The following is a 20,374-nucleotide window of genomic DNA, read 5'->3' as shown; positions in this document are numbered from 1 at the left end:
GAGTTCTTTTTATGATTACACCATATGCTTAAATAACAGTTACTCCTAACATTAAATGACAAGCGACACATATACAAAATGTCACACTAATTTTAATTATATTTTGTAAAGTAAATCAGGATTGCCCATCCCTAAACACTCCCTCATTAAGAGTACTGTATACATTAAGGCAAACATTAGGGGCGCCTGGATGGCTCAGTTGTTAAATGTCTGCCTTTGGCTCGGGTCATGATCCTAGAGTCGTGGGATCGAGCTCCACATCGGGCTCCCTGCTCCATGGGAAGCCTGCTTCTCTCTCTCCCACTCCCCCTACTTCTGTTCCCTCTCTGGCTGTGTCTCTCTCTGTCAAATAAATAAATGAAATCTTTTTTTAAAAAATGAAGCAAATATTAGAGACTTGTTATATCTCTGATGACAGAGGGCACGGCTTCCAGGGCAAATTATTAGAGTTTTAGAGGTTACATGCTCTATGTATTTAACATCACTAATATAGTAAAATATAGATATTACTAGATGTATCCGTTTCAGCACCTAAGTCATTATTTAGGTTCAAATACCAGCAAGTAAGATTAAAAAGAAAATGAATTTTAATATTAAGCCATTACCCTCCCTTAAAAACAACAAAAAAGTCATTTTATAACTTAAATTACCATGCAACAAAATGGTCTCGTTTCTAATAATATATAATAATGATCTTTTCATTAACTGTGAAATATATGAATATGTCATGTCTCTCAGGCCCCATGAAGACCCATCTATGAAACTGTCATCTGATTCAAACACGACAACAAGTGTCATGCTGCTTATTTACACTTTTATATTATATTCTAAGACTCAGGAAACAGGCCTACACACAAGCATACAATTTAAACTGAAGTGCTTATTCTTAGGTAAAAGTATGCTAAAGGAAAGGAGAAATAATTTGAAGAATAGATATCACTTTTCTTCCAAGGAATTTTTTGCTTTCTCCTCAAACTATTAAATGAAATTTTAGAGTGATGAATGATGTTTCAGCTGAGCTATCTGTATATTGCTTCTGTGATGATTATGACAGTAACTAACACACATTATTCAATTTTCACAACTCCCCCAGGGGCAAATTACAACTATTTCCCTCTGACATGAGGAAACAGGCTTAGAGACATTATCAATTTGTTACTAACTTGCCTAAGCTTCAACAGCCCGAGTCAGAGAATGCAGCTTCAGGAGGGAAGGGATTTTGCCTAGTTCACTGCTCTATCCCTAGGGGCCTCGCTCAGTGCCTGGTGCTCAGCAGGAGTTCAAAAATTTTATGTTCAATGAATTTGTCAATGAAATTTCAGAGCCATATGCAATTCTAACTCCAGACACTTCCAATTCCCTAAGAGAAAACAGTGTTTTCTTCCTAAACATTTTTTATGTAAAAGACTGTAGATGTTTTCCTGCTCATCCGTACATGCTTCACAGGCTTGGGGTGGAACTGAGGGAGGTCTTTTGCAGGCTGACAGAGCCCAATCAGAGTGAGAACAATGGCCCCGTGCATGGATTTGAAGAAGAGGCAGGAAGAGAGGGCATCCACTTGAGGGAGGGATAGCCTGGGATAAGTCTGAGCGGGGTGAGGAGGATGGTGTCCACCAGGGATGTTGGGAGTTGCCTGGTATGGTAGGTTGAAGCTTGGGCAGGGGAGGGAGGGCAGGGTGCCCTGCAGGGAAGCCCAAGGCAGGGTGCTGGAGCCCATGGGCCGAGGAGGGCACCCGTATGTTGGAGGAGGCTACAGAGGCAACAGAAGAGTGGTTGGTCATAGAGGGGAAGGATCAGGATAATGGGAACCAGGTTCCTCACTGTCAGAGAATGAGAGTGCAGTACGGGAAGAGAGAAAACTAGAATGGGCACTCCGGCCTTGACTGAAATTAGAATTACCAGTGTGAACTCATAGTTTTCCAGATGGACTGAAAACATGGATATAAGTGGGTATATATAACCATTTATACATATTCACACATAATTACATCTTCTCCTTAGCTTTGTCCATCGACAGGGCCTGAGATCAGCAGTACTCCGATGGCAATAACCAGAGCCAGCACCCAGATCTTGCTTTCTAATACCATTCTCCACTGTTAAGGACTCCTTGGAGAAATGGCTGGTAACAGGGCAAAGGCAGGCACAAGATGAGCCTGGAATATATTCTTGTGCCAAAAAGAAAGTACTCGAAGAATAATGGAGACGTGCCATCAAAATACAGAAGCCAGCTTAAAGGGGCTTCTACTCAAGAAATCTGGAACAATTTGAGCTTTAAAACAAATTATAATAGGAACTGGATTACAGCACACCGAAGAAGGCCATAACCAGAAGAGTGATGAGTAATGGGGACGTTTATAGGCTCTCAAAGTACCTGACATCAAAACACTTTTTATACGAGAGAAAGGCGTCTTCCAGGGACCACCTTAACCAAAGAATCAGAGTGAACACCCAACGGTAATAGGACAAGACAAAATCGTGTGCCCCCCGACAGGATACCATGGAAAGGACACAGCACCACTTTGGTAATATTCCTGCTGATACAGAACCTCAACCTGAGCACGAGGAGCCATGAGACAAACTCACAGTGATGTACACTCTGCAAAACAACTGGCCTTCATCTCCAGAAGTTTTAAGGTCATAAACATCAAAGATTGAAGAACTTTTCCAGATTTAAAGGGAATAAAGCAGCATGACAATTAATAAAATGACAAATCTGAACTGTATCTTTTTGCTATTATGACTCACTGGGACAACTGGTGAACTTGAATGGAGTCTGAGATTAGACAGAAGTACAATGTAAACTTTTTTGATGGTTATATTGTAGTTATGAAGGAGCAGTTCTTTCTAGGAAATAAGTAACAGTATTTGTGGGTGATGGGACATCATGTCAGCAAGGTATTCTGAAATAATCCAGAAAATAGTTCTTTGCACTGAACTTTAGCTCTTCTGTACCTTTGACAGTGTTTCCAAATTTTTAAAGAATTGAATGTAATCATCAAAAATAAATTTTAAAAATACACATGCACTTTCCTAAATTAAGAAGCTTTTATCTCTACATAGTACTAAGATAAACTCTTACAGTACTATGTTATCCCTCCCCATACATTTTTTTTTAAGATTTGATTTATTTATTTGACAGGCAGAGAGGCAGGTGGAGAGAAAGGAAGACGCGGGCTCCCTGCCGAGCAGAGAGCCTGATGCGGAACTCGATTCCAGGACCCTGAGATCATGACCTGACCCAAAGGCAGAGGCTTTAACCCACTGATTTTTAATTCTAGAAAATAACCTGGGAATCTTCCACTATGTAGAGATTATTTAAAATAAAAAAGCCATACTACTTTAAAATAATGTGTATAACTTTTAGATAAAACACAGAATGTACAGATCGTTCACTCACTCATCCCCATCTTTCCTTTTCCCTAATACTTTCCCCTTGCATCCTACACTACAGCCAAAATGAATAAAAAAGGAATGATGGGTGGCTCCTTCTGTGCACCCTACATTGTTTTCCCTCTCCCTTTGTTCACAGTGTTCTTTCCATCTGGAACACCCTTTAGTCATCTTTGTGTTTCCAAATATCACCCATCCTTCAATACCTAACTAAAATGCCTCTTCCTTCCTGAAGTTTTTCCCTGATCGTGCTGGAAGTAGATCTTTCTTCTCATTGTTTTATACCTCATTCACTTTAATAAGAATAGCAACAGAAATTGTCTCATTTTTTTTAAAGATTTATTTATTTATTTGAGAGAGCGTGTGCACGCACATGCGTGGATGTGTGCACACAAACTGGGGTGGAAAGAGCAGAGGGAAAGAGAAAAGGAGAGAGAGAATCTCAAGCAGATTCCCTACTGATGGGGGAGCCCAACCTACAGCTCCATCTCACCACCCTGAGACCATGACCTGAGCCAAAATCAAGAGTTAGACACTTAACTGACCCACCCAGGTGCCCCTCATTTCTTTTTATCTCAATGCAATACCAACCTAACCACAGATGCTGAACACCAAGACTATTAAGTATTCATCTAATAGACAAAAAAATCTGGGAGGCTATAGCACGAAAAGGAATGTTTTGTAAGTTTTAAAATAATACTTAAAAAGATAAACATTTAACTTTACTACCAGCATCCGAATGCCCTAAGTTTAACAATTCCTCACAGTGACATCTGGAAATTTTCAAATGTGATTATCTATGGCGGTACCTCTAGTGGCGTGAGGGTGGGAATGGGAAGGTGGGGGTAGGGAAGATAGGCCTTGTTAAACGATTTCTAATCAGGGCTTAAACTAGTGGAGTTTATGCAATGGTAGGATGTGTCGAGAGCCCCGAGGAAAACAGAGTGAAAGAACAAGAGGACACCAGAGTTCAGGGGATATGGTGATACGAAGTTCAGGTTACTCCTTGCCAGGGCTGTCTTTCAAGGTATCTACTGGGCTTTCAATGAGGGCAACAGCCTGCTCTGCTTTTTTTTTTTTTTTTTTCTCCTGTTCATGTTCATGTTGTTTAGTAAATAAGATGCTAGGAAAAACAAACTTTTCTTTTTTTACAAGTTACTGATTTCTAACCACCATCCAGACCTTGAGCAGCCCAGCTCAGGTAAGGAGGCCTGTACCTCTTGAGCTCACCTGTTCAACATGGAAAGTAAGGAAGAGCCCAACTCCCAGAGTTACTGCCCTAACACTGCAGGGAAGAAGACTACCTAACTCCCTCAAGGGCTTATTTTAAGGAGAAAAGCTCTTCTCTCTTCTCTTATCATGCCCAACACTACTATTCACTAGGCCTTTAATTTCTTCTTAACTTTCCATCTAATGTGAACATGTAGTTCCTGAGACATAAAGCTACCTTTTGCATAAATCTATAACGACATTTTTCAACGCATCCGTAGAACTGCTAATCTGAAGGTCCTCTGATTCCAATCCTAGTGAATATGTGAATATGAATAAGGTCACAGAACAGAATTTAAAGCAAAATAAAATATGTGCCATAAACACTTATTCTCATAAAAAATATTTATGGATGAAATTACATGATATCTGGAACTTACTTTAAAATAAGTGGGGAGGGGGAACTAGTGGACAGGGATATAGATAAACACAAGGGTCCAGGAGTTGATAATCATTGAGGCTGGGTGACAGATATATGGAGTCAGTGAAACTACTCTCCCTTCTTTGATAAATGTTTGATACTTCCCAAAATCAAATGATAAATTTATTCTGACAACATTCTTTGGCATGCTGGGTAAGTTCAGAAAGAAGAGAAAACGAGATAACTCAGGACAGGCAGTGAGAGCGGAGGCTACTGGAACTCTAAGCAATCTGAGAGGTGCTTTCCTGCAATTACTCCAGACCACAAGTATACTCGTCAAAAGCTCAATGGGCATCCGGACTTTCATGATTTGAAAGGAAGCAGTAAGTCCTACTGCCTGTAGAATGACCCCATAGGGCATGCCTGGGTGGCGGTGAAGTATACAACTCTTGATTTTGGCTCAGGTCATGGGATTGAGCCCTGTGTCTGCACTGTGCTCGGTGTGGAGTCTGCTTGAGATTCTCTCTCTCCTCTTCCCTCTGCCCTTCCCCCTACTTGCATATGCATGCACGTGCTCTCTCTCTCTCCCTCTGTCCAATAAATAAAATCTTAAAAAAAGAAAAAAAGGATGACCCCATAGCCCACTCTAAGGCCATCATATAATCATCAAATGATAAGTACATAATAAATTGGGAAGGAAGACTCTGCAGTTCCAGAATGGAGACCCCAGGAAAGGGAAATACTGCTGAGTATAAATGTTTTCCTTACATTCATCCTAAATCACTTAGCTTTAGTATCCTCCTCTGTTGAAAACAGCCTTGGAGAATAACAAGCTGGCCCTGGCTCATCACAGAAGAGGTTGAGGAATACTGAAAACTACACTAAGCCATGCAGTGGTCATATCCAACACCTTGATTCAGACGACTTAACTCACTCAGTATTTTAGCTCTGTGCTGCTTTCAAAGTTCTTATAACAGAACAAATTATGACTGAACATAGGCCTAACCTACGTTTCCTACCAAAGCGACAGGAAAGGAATGAAGAGAGAAGCTACAGACATGATCTATTTAGAGACATGATCTATTATACTCAAGAGTATAAATATATCAATTGGCCTTTATCAAAACTTAATATGCGGGGCGCCTGAGTGGCTCAGTGGGTTAAAGACTCTGCCTTCAGCTCAGGTCATGATCCCAGGGTCCTGGGATCGAGCCCCGCATCGGGCTCTCTGCTCAGCGGGGAGCTTGCTTCCTCCTCTCTCTGTCTCTGCCTGCCTCTTTGCCTACTTGTCTGTCAAATAAATAAATAAAATCTTTAAAAAAAAACAAAAACAAAAACAAAAAAAAACCTTAATATGCTAGCTGTCCTCTAGCATGTTACCCAGCAACCTCCTTTGCTGGAGTGACTTGCTTTTATAGCACTGTATCATATGACATAATCGGTATTATTCAGCATTATTGGTATCACATTCTCTTCTCAAATTAGAATATCAGGCAAAAAAATGAAGCATAAGCTCATCTCTGGAAAGTCAGATGAAAACACAAGCATATACCTATTTCTTGGTTCTCAGACTGTGACTCTAAAACAGAGGTTTATTAAACACAGGATAACTGGTGATCGGACCTGCACAGCCAACTCTACCACCTGAACAGAAAGAAACAAAATTCACTTATTATCTAGGATCCCCAGGTGATTACAAAGTCATCTGTTTTAAACTTCAGTGGTACTGAGGATTAAGTTTAAATGTAAATTTCTCTAACTTCTGACAATTACAATAATTCAAACTAAACAGGGGCGCCTGGGTGGCTCAGTGAGTTAAGTGGCTGCCTTCCCTCAGGTCATGATTCCAAGGTGCTGGGATCGAGCCCATCGGGCTCCCTGCTTGGCAGGGAGCCTGCTTCTCCCTCTCACTTGTGCTCTCTCCCACTCTCTCTCAAATAAATAAATAAGATCCTAAAATAACAATAATAATAATTCAAACTAAACAATGAAGCTACCTAATGAAGGTCCTGCTAACGCAATGTTGGCTGTGGCTCCAACCTTCCAGACGGGCAGCAAACTGTCTTTTTTTTTTTTTTTTTAAGATTTTATTCATCTATTTGACACACAGAGAAAGATCACAAGCAAGCAGAGAGGCAGGCAGACAGAGAGGGGGAAGCAAGCTCCCTGCTGAGCAGAGAGCCCGATGCAGGACTCGATCCCAGGACTCTGAGATCATGACCTGAGCCGAAGGCAGAGGCTTAACCCACTGAGCCACCCAGGCGCCTTGCAAACTGTCTTTTTTCAGCTGATACTCCAGACCAAACTAGAGAAAGTCATTAAGAATGTGAAAGCAAGATTACACATTAGTATGCTCTTCCTAGAATCACAATTTGCCTGTGGTTGCGAGCTCTGCAGTTTGTGGTCGGCTTATTTGCATACAGGTATCACTTTGGGGTAGTACCAGAGAGCCTCTTGTCAGAGGATCCTAGAGACGGTGCAAAACAGGCCACTCATTTTCAAAAGAAAAAACTAAGAATTTAGGTGATTCATCCAAGATTGTGTAACTACCTGGCAGTAAAGCCACTTTCCATTTTATCATACATAAAAAGAAAAATTGTTTTAAAAGGAAAAGGTTCTCTTTGTAGAATTAAAAACTTAAAATTCCAGTTGAAAGACATTAAACTCTCCAAATTGATGTTCTGTATAAACAGCAAATCCCAATGCAGGCAACATTTCAAAATAATTCACTCATTATGTAACAAGTATTTATTGACTGCTTACCATGTACCAGGACACTGGCAAAGTTCTACAAAGAAAAAAAGCCAGTGCTCTGACACCTTCTAATAGGAAGATAGCTATTATGTAAGTAACATATGCAAAATCATAAATGATAGTAAGTACTATGATGGAGTTACGACAGAGTACAACAGGAAGACCTAATTTAAAATTATTGGGGGGACAGCAATGGATAGGCCTGCCTGCAGATGTGCCCTTTAAGTTGAAATCTGAAGAATAAACAGGAAGTTAGCCAAATGAAGAGTGGAGGGAAAAACATTCCATGCAACATACAAATACTTTATGACCCAGCAATCCCATTCCTAAAAATACATCCAACAGAAATGTGTACGTATGTGCACCAAAAGACATTTATAAGCATGTGCATACTAGTATCATTCATAAAAGAAAGAATTAGAAGCAAATGTCAACAGAACCAATACTGGAATATATATACCATGGAATACCACATAACAATGAAAACTATTGCCACCTGCTACAACACAGATGATCTCCCAGACAGAACACTGAGAGAAAGAAGCTGGCCCCAAAAGAATACATACTGAATGATTCCATTTACGTTAAGTTAAAAACTGGATAAAACTAATCTATGATGTAAGAAGTCAGGCAGTGATCATCTCTGCAAATCATGGCAGAGAGAATAACTGGGGAGGAATGCGAGGGAATCTTCTGGAAAGCGAGTAATAATGTTTACTTCTCAACCCGGCAATGGTAACATGGATGCGCTCATTCTAATAATTCATCGCATTCTACATTTATGATTTATGTATTTTTCTAAATGCAGGAACACATTTTTAAATAAATACTGAGCAGAAGAAACAGCATATGTGAAGGCTCTGAGATCAGAAATAATTTGGTACATTCAGAACTAGAAGGCCAAAGTGGCTGGAACACAGAAACCAAGAGGCAAAATAGTCTTAAGACTGAAGAGGGAGGCAGAGACTCAATGATTTAATGAAGATCATCTTAAAGAGCTTGTATTTTAAGTTCCAAGTGGTCAACCATGAAAGGGGCTTAAACAGGGAAACAATATGATCTAAATTATGTTTTTAAACAGACTGGAGAGTGGGAAAGGGGAGTGGAAACAAGGAGATCAGTTAAGGAGGCTATACTAATGATCCATGAAAGGCACTACAGTGGCCAGACAGTAGCAGAACCAGCTAAAATGGTGACTTGCATGGATTCTCAATGAAATTAGAAGGTTGGGCACACTGGACATGGTAATTGAGTGAATGTGTGAAGCTGGAGAGGAGGAGGTATAGAAGATGACTCTTAACTTCTGGTTTAAACAACAAGGTGGATGGATTGCAATCCACTATGATAAGGAAGACCGAAGGAAGAACAGGTCTGAAGGAGAGCAGAGATCAATGCGACTATTAACCCAGTATCTGTTCCAACCTTTCCATACTGTGTAGTCACCATTCAGGTTGGGGTATCATGGAAACCCAGGCAATGATAGTAATTTCTACCTTATTTTGCTAATCAACAGCCCAATGCAAATTACTTATGATATTTCTACAACCACAGCAATTCAATAAGGAAAGGACACAAAACTCAGTTTGATCCAGTGCAAGGGGAAGTGCATGTTCCTTTTGTGGGTTCCAATCCATTCTCTCTGATGGAAAAAGCTGGATTTCAACTGTGTCATCCAAAATAAGTAATTATTCTACCCAGCTCTGTATCAGTCCCACACAGCTTTGCAACATCTACAAATCTGGTAAATATACTTTCCATCCATTCCCCAAGAGAATGATGAAATCATTCAACAAGATAAGCAAAAGACATGGGCCCAGTGTTGACCAAGGACAGACCACTAATGAGCATGGATACAAAATTAGCTAGGAATTTACTTAATTATAAGATTCATTCTTCCTATACTTCACACAAGGTTCTTAGGATTACAAAACTTTATTTACCTACATTTCAGTAAGGTACTCAACAGACTACACCATCCTATGGTCTACTAGTGAACAGAATATGAAACTATATAAAATGAGGTTCAGGAGGTTGTCAGAGAAGGCCAGATAGGGAGATGGGACTTTCATCCCTAATGGCCAGTAATAAGATACCACCCACCTTAGTGTTAGTGGAGATACAACTCAAAATAAATATTGGTAAGAGTTAGTTTATGTAAGTAAATATACTTTATATTTAAAATTCTATAAGAAAACTATAAAATGGAAGTGAATATTTTAATAAGCATAACATTCAATATATAGAAGTATCTTATGTTTAAGATACTTAAATTCAATCAGAAATATTTCCTTCCTTTTTTTTCCTTTCCTTTCCTTCCCTTCCCTTCCTTTCTCTCTCTTTCTTTCCTTAGTTATCTCAATATCATCCAGGAATTTAAAGAACCTAAGTTTCAACCTAAATGAAGAGAGTAATTAAATAGTGTCCAATTGGCCAACAAGTTACTCCATCTCTCCAAATGCCATATATACTCACAATAATGCAACTAGTTCAGTGGCTGTGAAATGCACTCCAGTGTGAACACATGCTTATGTAACATAAAAATGGCTTATCTTTGCAAACTCTATTTTAGTAGAAAACGATAAAACACAAATTCTTATTTTCAACCATTAAAAAACCCAAGCAGATTTAAATTGTCACCAATAAAAGTATAATATTCAATTTTTAAAGCTGTACCTCCTTTGGGCACGCTAATTACAAGGCTCACACCAAATGCACTAGGCTACCCTATTTCGTTTCTTTCAAAAGCACAGTTTATTTTTTTAAATTTTGTTTAATTACTTTCAAAAACACAGTTTAAATGTAACTAAGTGATAAAATTTCACTGATTTAGACTATACCACCTCAGAATTGTTGAAAATGTTGGTACTAGATGCAAAGAAAAGCTGTACTATTTAAACTGCTACCCATTATACTTGGCTTATATTTTTTTCAGCTTTTGGGTATCTGAAAAAGTCTTTACGTCATTTTAATTGTGGTTGGGCACAGAATCCTAGGTGTACGGTTTGTTTTCTTCGTCTTTCAGTGCTTTCAAGATGTTGTTCTATATCCACTGGCTTGGATTGTTTCTGAAGAAAAGTTTATCATTATTCCTATGTCTTCTTTCTTCAGTCTTTTCTATTATGTCTTTTCATATTCAGTCAATATGTGTTTTTTCTTTATCTGTTTTTAAGATTTCTCTCCATATCACTGGTTTTAAGCAATTTGATAATGTAGTTTGCTTCATGCTTCTACTGCTTGGGGTTCATTTAGCTTCTTGGATCTGTGGATTTATAGTTTTTATCAAATTTGGAAAACTGTCAGCTGTTATTTCTTCAAACTTTTTTTTTGCTTCAACCCCCTCCTTCTAGGATTCCAATTACCATATATATTGGCCATATGTTGTTTTCCAGCCCATTGATGGCTCTGTTTATCGATTTTAGTCTTTTCTCTGTGTTTCATTTTGAGTAGTTTCTATTATTATGTCTTCATATTCACTAATTGTTTATTATGCAGTGTCTAATCTATTAATCCCTATCAGCGTATTTTTTTTCATTTCAGAGAAGTTATTTCTATTTCCATTTGATTTAGGTCTTTCATATTTTTCAGGTTTCTTTTTTTAAGATTTAAGATTTATTGTATTAATTAATTAATGATTAGAGAGAGAACACAGAGGAAGAGGGAGAAGCAGACTCCCTCCTGAGTACAGAACTTGACACGGGGCCCGATCCCAGGAGCCCCGAGATCACCACCTGAGCAGAAGGTAGATGCCCAACCAACTGAGTCACCTAGGGCTCCCCACCATGTCTCTTCGTAATGTGTTTATTCTTTCCTCTACTCCTTGGACTTATGGAGTATATTTACCATAGCTGTTATGATGTCCTTGTTTATTCATTTGTTTTTTGAGAGAGAGCATGTGGGTGAGCCGGTGGGAGGGACAGAGGGAGAGGGATAGAGAATTTTAAACAGATTCCACGTTCAGGGCAGAGCCCAGTGTGGGGCTAAATCTCATGACCCTGAGATCATGACCTGAGCTGAAATCGAGCCAGATGCTTAACTGACTGAGCCACCTAAGAGCCCCTCCTTGTTTATTAATTTTAACATCTCTTTCTACAGATTGACTTTTCTCCTCATTATGGGGTGTGTTTTCCTGTTTCTTTGCACGTATGGCAATTTTTAATTGAATGCCAGACATTGTGATTTTGTTACAGAGTTGAATGCTGGCTGTATGGATATATACTTTGTGTACCTGTATTCTTAAACTTGTTCCAAGATACAGTGAAGTTTTTTGGACACAGTCTGATCCCTTTGGGTCTTGCTTTTAAGCTTTGTCAGATAGGACCACAGAAGCCTTTAGTCTAGGGCTACTCTGCCCCATTACTGAAGCAGTATACCCTTCTGAGTATTCAACCCAATTCCCAGAGTACCATAATATTTCTCCATTCTGGCTACTGACAACTTAAATACTCCCAGCCCTGGGTGAGGTTCAGGAATTTTTCTTCCTGCTGCTTTTGGTGGTACTTTCCCTGCCTTGGGTAGTTTCCTTCCACACCAGCAGTTACCAGTACTCAGCTGAAATCTCACACGGAACCCTCTGCACATTTCTGAAACTCTCTGTGTAGCTACCTCCTCTTTGGTTCTAGTCCTGAGAATTCTCATTGCCTTGGCTTCCACAAATTCCCTACTCTGTCTCCTCAACTCAGGGAGACTGCCGGGCTTTCTCTGGGTGTATCTCCCTGTTACTGAAGCCCGGAAGCACTCCAGGTAATAAGCAGAGTGATAGCTAAAGCAATCGTAAGGCTCACGCCTTTGTTTCCCTTCCCTCAAGGATCAGTGCCTCCTGCCACCTGTTGTTCAATGTCTGAAAACTGTTTCTTTATTTTTATCTTTATTTTATTCTTTGTTATGTAAAGTGAGAGGGTCCCTATTATACCATCATGGTCAGAAGCAAAAAAATCCTATTATAGTCTTGTACTAGTTATATTTTATAAGACAAGTTAGAACACCTGGTAGACCTGAAATTATATAATAAAGTCACATAATGGGATTTTATTGTTCAATGAGAGACACACTGTGCTTCCCCTTTTATTTTCTCATAGCAAAGTTAAGTGCTTTGTTAGCACTTAGGAACTAATTTGGCTCTACGTTAACAAGCAAATTCTGCTAGCTGGCCCAGGAGTGAAATGTTAATTTTTTTTTTAAAGCATAGAGATTTAAGTTGCTGTTTACTTTCTTTTCTATCAAATAGAACATTCCAAAAATTACTTACAAAAGGAAAACGAATTTTTGCAAACTTAACACAAAGTAATATGTAACAAGTCTAAATCTCATCATTCTGTGCAGAAAAAGTCAACTATAAAAAGTCACTTCCCTCAACTTGAATTTTTTTTTCTTAAAAAGAGACAAGATACTGCAACTTAATCTAAAGGGCAATCATGCTGACTGCCAGCATTTGGCAATTAAAAAAAAAAAAACCAAAAAAAACCAAAAACCAACTATACACACTGCTTGTCATCACCACCTACTACACTTGTTATCCAAAATTTTAGAATCTGACATTTAACTTGGCTCAGCAAAGCAACTTTATATTTTTAATAACCTAACTCTAAATCAAATCATGTTCCCTCTCTAATATATTAATAGTTGGTAGGCAAAAACAAAGCAAGTTTAATACTTCCCTCATTAGAAAATACTACCAATTTCACTCTTAACTTTAAAGCCGCTAGTGGTAGTCCCTTGTTTTTGCTCTTCATTCCCTGACCCCCAGAATAACAACCACCACCCTCACAGCAACACAATCATTAAAGAAAAAAATCAAATGGTAGACTAGGTCATCAGAGCAGTTATTTTCTCTCTCAAGCCGCAGTTTGTACATCTGTGAAATGGAGATGAAAACACAACCCACAGAATTAAATGGAATCAAGGGTGCCCAATACCACATCTCCCTCAACTGTAGGCTGAGACGCTCCAGGACACTTCAACAACCTCCCATAAGAGCTGCAGGAGATTTTTAATTTAAAATACTCAACCGATGTTGCACTGCCCAAACTATTGGCTTGAGGTAGTTCAGAGTTTTCACATTAGACTGCAACACATTCCCTTGATGATACCATATCTTTGTAAAGCTGGGTTTTCAGTAGTTGCTGTGATAAAAAGCAAATACCACTCTAAAATCAATGTGGAACAGGAAATGAGGGCGGAGCTGTCCAGTCTGATTCTAAGGCTTAAAAAGCTGTTCAATGCTCAACGGGTACATACATATCCCATTAGTAAGTAACTGGTTATTTATGAAGGAAATAAGTTATTTTCCATTTACTTGCATTATTTATTTTTTTAAATAGCTACTAGAGTTGTTAAGGCAGACGTATTTAAGTTTGGACCTAATTATTTAACAAGCGGAACTGTGGCCTGGGGGTGCTGTGAAAAACTTAATGAGACACCATGAAACAATAAGGTTAGGAACTTCTGGCTTAATGTTGTGACTGGCAGAGGAAGCTTTCAGGAAATGGCAACGATTATTTCACTATTATTACTTCCTTACAGTGTGCAGTTTCATAGAAAAGTCAGTGTAATCCACATTCTGTAACAAAGATCTCCAGAATGTTGTCCTACAGTTTTATGGCTCATATTTCCATAAAGAAAAAATTAGGTGAATGAAGAAACTCAGATGAACAACGTGGGGTAAAACTAGGTCCAGAGTATAGTGATACGGCCTTGCCGTCTAGGAAGTACATGATTTGGGTCCTGGCTGAGTTGGAAAGCTTGAAAATAATCTTTCCACTAGACAGAAGCAATTAATTCTTACTTCCATAGTAGCATATATTGAAAAGCTCTAATATTAAGAGTTAGGAATTTATATCAGCATCTTCCATCTCATCTTTAAGACGGGTGATCCATAATTTCTGTTTCTAGAATCATCCTTCATTTCCCATATTGACCTTCTCTTCCCTTCATTTTCTACTCAGGATACAATTATGAAGTAAATTATTTACTTCTGCTGAAGCATGAGATGGGTTGAAAAATAATGGGCCAGCTCGTGAGCTTAATGCATGTTTGGTCAGACTGGCTATTTGCCCTTCCTGTTGTCGTCTTTTTGTGTGTGTAACTATAGAAAGAGGATGAAAACTGAACCTGACACAAAACTGGTAGATGTCTTTTTAAATCTCCTATTTGTTTCCAATGAAAAACAACCTGTAGTGTTACAACTTGCTGACCATCACACTTGCTGCTTACACTGGTCCAGACACAGTAGACTAGTTTACACAGAGAACACACTTGCTACACTGCACATCTACATGTCCACAGACATCAAATTTCAGTTTAATTAAACAGTTTTCTGGACTGATCATTTTTAATGCCTTTTATAGCAGCAGTTCAGTCAAATAGCAATTCTTTAAAAGATTAAAAAAATAAGTTTTATTAAAAAGAACTGGAATTTTGAACATAGAATACTGTATTTTTGTAAACTTTGTAAGCTAGTTTAGGTTAATCTTCCTCCCCAACTACTCCCCCCGCCCACCCAGGGCACTAATTTAGCCATTTATTCCCTCAGTGAGCAAAACACTGTACTAAGCACTAGACGTACAGAGATTACTACAACATGGGTCTTTTCCTCAAAGAGCTCAAAGAGTACAGCGCCCAGACACAGAAGCACCCAGACACAGAAGTTTCACAGAACCTGAAAGCACTGTATCAAAAGTGCTATGGGACCATTAGCACTTGGTTCAGGCTGAGGTTTCAAGAAAACTAGTCATTAGCCCAATAACAGTCAATAATAGCATTAAAATTCATGGAACACGGTTACTTTGGATAAAATTTGTAAGCTAAGAATGTTATCCCATAATCTATCCTAGAAAGGCCTATATAAATTATGCTCAGAATGATCATCCCAACATAATTACATCAGAATCTCTAGGGAGCTGGAGCCCAGGCAGCCGCATTTATAACCCCCCACCCAGTGATTATGATGCGCATCCAAGGCTGAAAACCACTGGCTCACTAATTGATTAAGTCACTGTATCATGACTGATTTAAGTTTAGAAGCCTGGCAACATACAGACAGATTCCTAAGGCTAGATTTGTAGAAGAGATTAGTAGATGCTCTGGCTCTACAAAGATCCATGATCTGAAATTCTTTTTACTGTGTTTTGACTTGCACCTTATTTTTTGATATGTGCTAGTCATACAAAATAGAAGGTTTTATGTTGGGTATCTCTTGCACTTCTGGCATAAACCAAGAAAAATAAGTGACTGTCAGTCCCCAATGATATGTACTACCTAAGATGTCTGATTTTGTCAACTTTAAAGCCAGAACAAGTGGGGTCTGTAGAAATCATAACTTTTTGGTGCATGACTGAGTCCTGCAAGGGTCACCTTTACCATCTACTTCCAAAAAGAACACCTGCACATAACCATGTAGAAAACCAAAAGCCAGCACTTAAAAAGGATTTATCCTGGGATATGGACTGAGTTCTAGACAAATGAAGAAAAGGAAGAAATAAGAGTGAGATTGGAGTGGGCGGTGGGGCAGGTCCTCAGGAAGAAGACTTGAGAGAGAATACAGGCTTGGATTGGAAAGATAGAGAAAAGCATTCTAGCAGTCACGAAGGAAGAGAGTGTTAACAGGAACAGCATGATGAAGAGAGGAAAAAAAACCCGGTACCCTGGGAAAGCACTAAGGAGACACAAGAATCTCCTTAAAGGAGACCAACATCCACGCTGGACAAACAGGGTAGGGCCACGTTATGGAAGACCTACATGGGCAGGTTGAGGATTTTAAACTTAACCTTACTGAAAAATGGGGTTCTACTTTGGTTTAATGTCGTACATGATTTGAGAAGATTCTTCTTGCTGATTAATAAGCATAATGTATTGAGATTAAAAGGGCTGGGATTATTGAATAGAAAAAGAACACCTCAGTACCTTCCAAACACTGCTCCCTGAATACAACAGGCATTTAAGAAATGTGAGATTTTTAAAAATGAACTCTACAGCACAATATGCACCTTGATACTGCTCCCAAATGAATGTCAAATTAATTTTATAAGTCAAACGATTTATAAAAAGGTTTGCTAGCTCTTAATATTCATATTTTAAGTTATTACCATAAAGTTTATTATAGGAAAGCTAACAACATACCCACAAAATTATATATCCATTTGTGCTTTTACCGAAAAAGGCAATATTTAACTTTTTCTCTTGACAGAACTGCTTATGCAGTCTAAACCTAATGAAAATAAATATAATCAGTAAATGTTAAGACAGTATTTTTAGTATTTTTTCCTTAAAATAAATGATAATGCCAAAATGGACGGTTTAGGGAGTTTGCCTTCTTAACCATTATTTGGCATAAAAGAGAGCTGCTGGACATTTGGAAGTATGATTATCCTTAGGTTTCCTAAGAGTAAAATATAACAATAATCCTAATAACTATGGGTAATGCATACTGTGTAAACATGTGACTCTCTATTATTACCAGTAACCACAGCTGAAGAAACATTTAAAATCTAGACAAATTAGAAAATCAGGTAATATCACCAAAAAAACCCACAAGCAGCTAAAAAATATTTCACAACTAAACCAAACCATTGTCCCCCAGATATTTTTAATTAAGAATTCATCAGTATAAGAATTATATTTGTAGCATGAAAAAATAGACTATGCAAACTAATATTATAGCAAGATTATATTTCAGTTTATTTAAATACAAAAAACAGTTTGAATTAAGTCCATACTAAGTATAACCCATCTTATTAATACTTGTTTCTTAGAACACAAATAGCTCTTCCTGCTCACTCAAACCATGTTACTATATGTACCAAAACCATATACATTTCTTATACATTACACTCTGCTTAAGCTTTTCCATTATGTCACTACCCTTTTTTCCTAGTCAGGATAAAATTTTATTATTTTTAGAATATTAAGATCAGGTTAACATTTTAATAGGTTAATATTCTGTATGCAAAAGTTAGGGTCTTATGTACTCTTCACTTACTGAATCTGAAGAAAGTTTAACAGTTTAAAATATCTAGAGCCTTATATTTGTAAGTATGACTTTTTTTTTTAAGAGGCTTATTTATTTGAGAGAGAGAGAGAGAGAGCCCACACACAAGCAGGAGTGGGAGAGGGAGACAGAATCTTGAGCAGACTCCCTGCTGAGCACAGAGTCCAACGCAGGGCTCAGTCTGGACCACCCTGAGACCATGACCTGAGCCAACATCAAGAGCTGAATGCTTTGCTTAACCGACTGCGCCACCCAGGCACACCTGTAAGTATGACTTTCAAATGCTATTTTTAATTTATAAAATATGACCAGTAGCTAAACTAATGCTAACAAGGCAAAAACATGGCAAAAAACAAGTAGCTATTACTAAAAAGCCCTTAAAAACACAATCACATTTCAAATAACTCCAAGCTGGAGTTATCTGCCAAAATCTTAAATCAAGAAAGAAAATTAATATTCAAATTAATATATTTAACTTCATCCATCTGTCCAGAAAAATATCCTAAACCATTCTAATCCACTATTTTGCTTGCGGTGCAGCAGACCTTTTCTTCAGATTATCAAGGATAATTTTTTAAATGATGTGAGATCAATCATATTATCTCAAGAAATTTTAGAAGTTTACAATTCTCTTAATAAAAATGGAAGGGCCTCACCATAAGATACTCCCAAAAATATCAGATAAATAAGTACTCTTATAGTTCATTACTGTAACTGATATATAAGAAATCCCGTTCATTACAGTAAAAATGTCAAGCAAGCCTTTATGGGTTTATGTGACATGATATAAACTGTTAACAGTAATTCTTTGGAAAGCAAGATCTTCTTTTAGAAAGAGCCAAAGAACCCAAGAAAGCAAAAACCTGTAACCCAACGCGCATTTCCCCTGAACCCCCAAAAGAAACCTGCAGCAGGGGACAGAAAAGAAAATGGAAGTTTAAAATAAGGTTTGATGAAAAGAAAATAAAAACATCATCTGCTTCAGGAAATACAGTGAAGGGGTTGTCGGGGTCTTCTCTAGAGAATGGTTGAATCGGATTGTTTCAAATCAACACAGAGACCCAATCAGTTGGGCTAGGACAGATGACTTACAAAGCACAGCTACAGCCCCAGACTCGAACATGAGACATTCCTCCTTATGCCTAGTTTCCACTATGAGACTGAAAGGTGGGGGATCCAATTTGTGATAGATCCGAAATCCTTTGCTGAACGCCATTCTCCTTTCTTCAGAGGAGCCCTGCGAAAACCAAGCAAAGCAAATGAAGCTAACGTTTCCTTCTGCAGCAAGGACTGCAAGGCATCCAGAAGTCCCTCCCTGCCAGGTTTGGGTGGGGGGTGGGGTGGAAAAAAAAAAAGGGAGAGCTCAGGGACAGAATGGTTTATTCCAAAAGATAAGCCGTCACTTAATTTTACCAAAAGCCAGAGGAAAAGCTACCAATTCTCACCCCAAGGGAACCTAAGGTTTAATCACTCTTAAGTCCACCAACGGTTTGGCTAAGATGAGTTTCCCGTTTACTTCATGTTTACGAAAAACGAAAGATTTTTGAGCGTATTTCGTTCGGACTTGTTTATCAGCTTCCTGCTTCTGGATTTGTCACTACGCGGAAAGGGAACAGATTCGGAAACTTCAAGCCGTTCCCTGGCCGGGGAAGGAGAGGAGGTGGGAGGGAAGGTGGACGAGGCTGCTTCAAAGCTCCTTAAGGGGCAGGAGGGAAAGGATTACCCGACACGAACGGCTCTCCCGGGGGCGAGAGAGAAGGGCAAGGGAAGCGGCACAGGTTAACGCTGCCTCCCGCCCAGCCGCAGGCCACCGCCGGCTGCGGGGACGGCAGGCGGGAGCCCGTAAATATGAATGGCCACCCGGGAAGACTCACGACACGGACCCGACCGGGGCTCCTCGGGGGTCCCGGACAGCCGACCCCCGGGAAAGCGGCTTCTTCCCAGGGGGACGAAGCAGCCCGGCCGCCCAATCCCTCCATTATGCGCCAGAGGCGATGACCCGGCGCCCAGACCGACTTGGTTCCTCTCCCGCGGACAGCCTTGACAGCCGCTGTCACCACAGCCCCCCGCCCGACGCAGCGCCCCGCACGACCCGTAGTCTCCTCACAACCCCGCCCGCCCTCCCCAGCCAGGGCTGCCCTCGGTCACCCCTCACCGTTCCCGCCTAGGCTGCGGCGGGGAGGCTGCTCAGGAAGCGTCCGCCCGCGCGCCGGGCTGCCGGTGGGTCTGGCCGCGGCCGCTCCCCGCCCCCCGCCGGCTTGCTCACCTCTTCCTCGGGCTCCTCCTCCTCCTTCTCCCGCAGCCGCCACCGCCACAGCCGCCGGAAACGTCACTTCCGCTCCAGAGGGCCCATCTCTTCCGCATTGCGCCGCGGCCGGGGGCGGAAGGACCGCCCCTCGGGGGAAAAGGCGGGGCGCCAGGAGGCAGGCCCCGCCCACTCCGAGCCTCCCTGCGGGTCCGAAACGGTAGGCTGTTTGCCGGCCTCTCAGCGCAGCAACCTTCGCCTCAGGCGGCGGGTCGGCCAGGTCGCAGCTACGGTCGGACCTCTGGGGAGCCGGGGACGAGGAGATCGGCCTCCCTGGCCCCCGCGCGTGGGCTTTTCAGAGCTTACCAGCCCT

The 20,374-nt window shown here is 40.0% G+C and overlaps 1 protein-coding gene across 1 annotated transcript in view; it reads right to left on the bottom strand.

Moving 5' to 3' along the window:
* SYNJ1 (synaptojanin 1) overlaps positions 1 to 20,135 on the bottom strand; it is an 84,043-nt gene extending 63,908 nt beyond the window's left edge. The window contains exons 1-3 of the mRNA XM_032865424.1: positions 20,023 to 20,135; positions 19,284 to 19,395; positions 18,849 to 18,993 (exon numbers count right to left, since the gene is read on the bottom strand). Of these exons, the coding sequence (XP_032721315.1) occupies positions 18,849 to 18,993; positions 19,284 to 19,395; positions 20,023 to 20,120 (355 nt within the window). The 5' untranslated portion in view covers positions 20,121 to 20,135. The remainder of the gene's footprint in view (positions 1 to 18,848; positions 18,994 to 19,283; positions 19,396 to 20,022) is intronic.
* Positions 20,136 to 20,374: the final 239 nt, after the last annotated feature.

The sequence above is a fragment of the Lontra canadensis genome, unplaced genomic scaffold, assembly GCF_010015895.1.
Source record: "Lontra canadensis isolate GAN:19392208 unplaced genomic scaffold, GSC_riverotter_1.0 scaffold29, whole genome shotgun sequence".
Taxonomy (NCBI): Eukaryota; Metazoa; Chordata; class Mammalia; order Carnivora; family Mustelidae; genus Lontra; species Lontra canadensis.
Note: the sequence above shows the minus strand (reverse complement) of the source record. Positions and strands in the feature narration are given on the sequence as shown.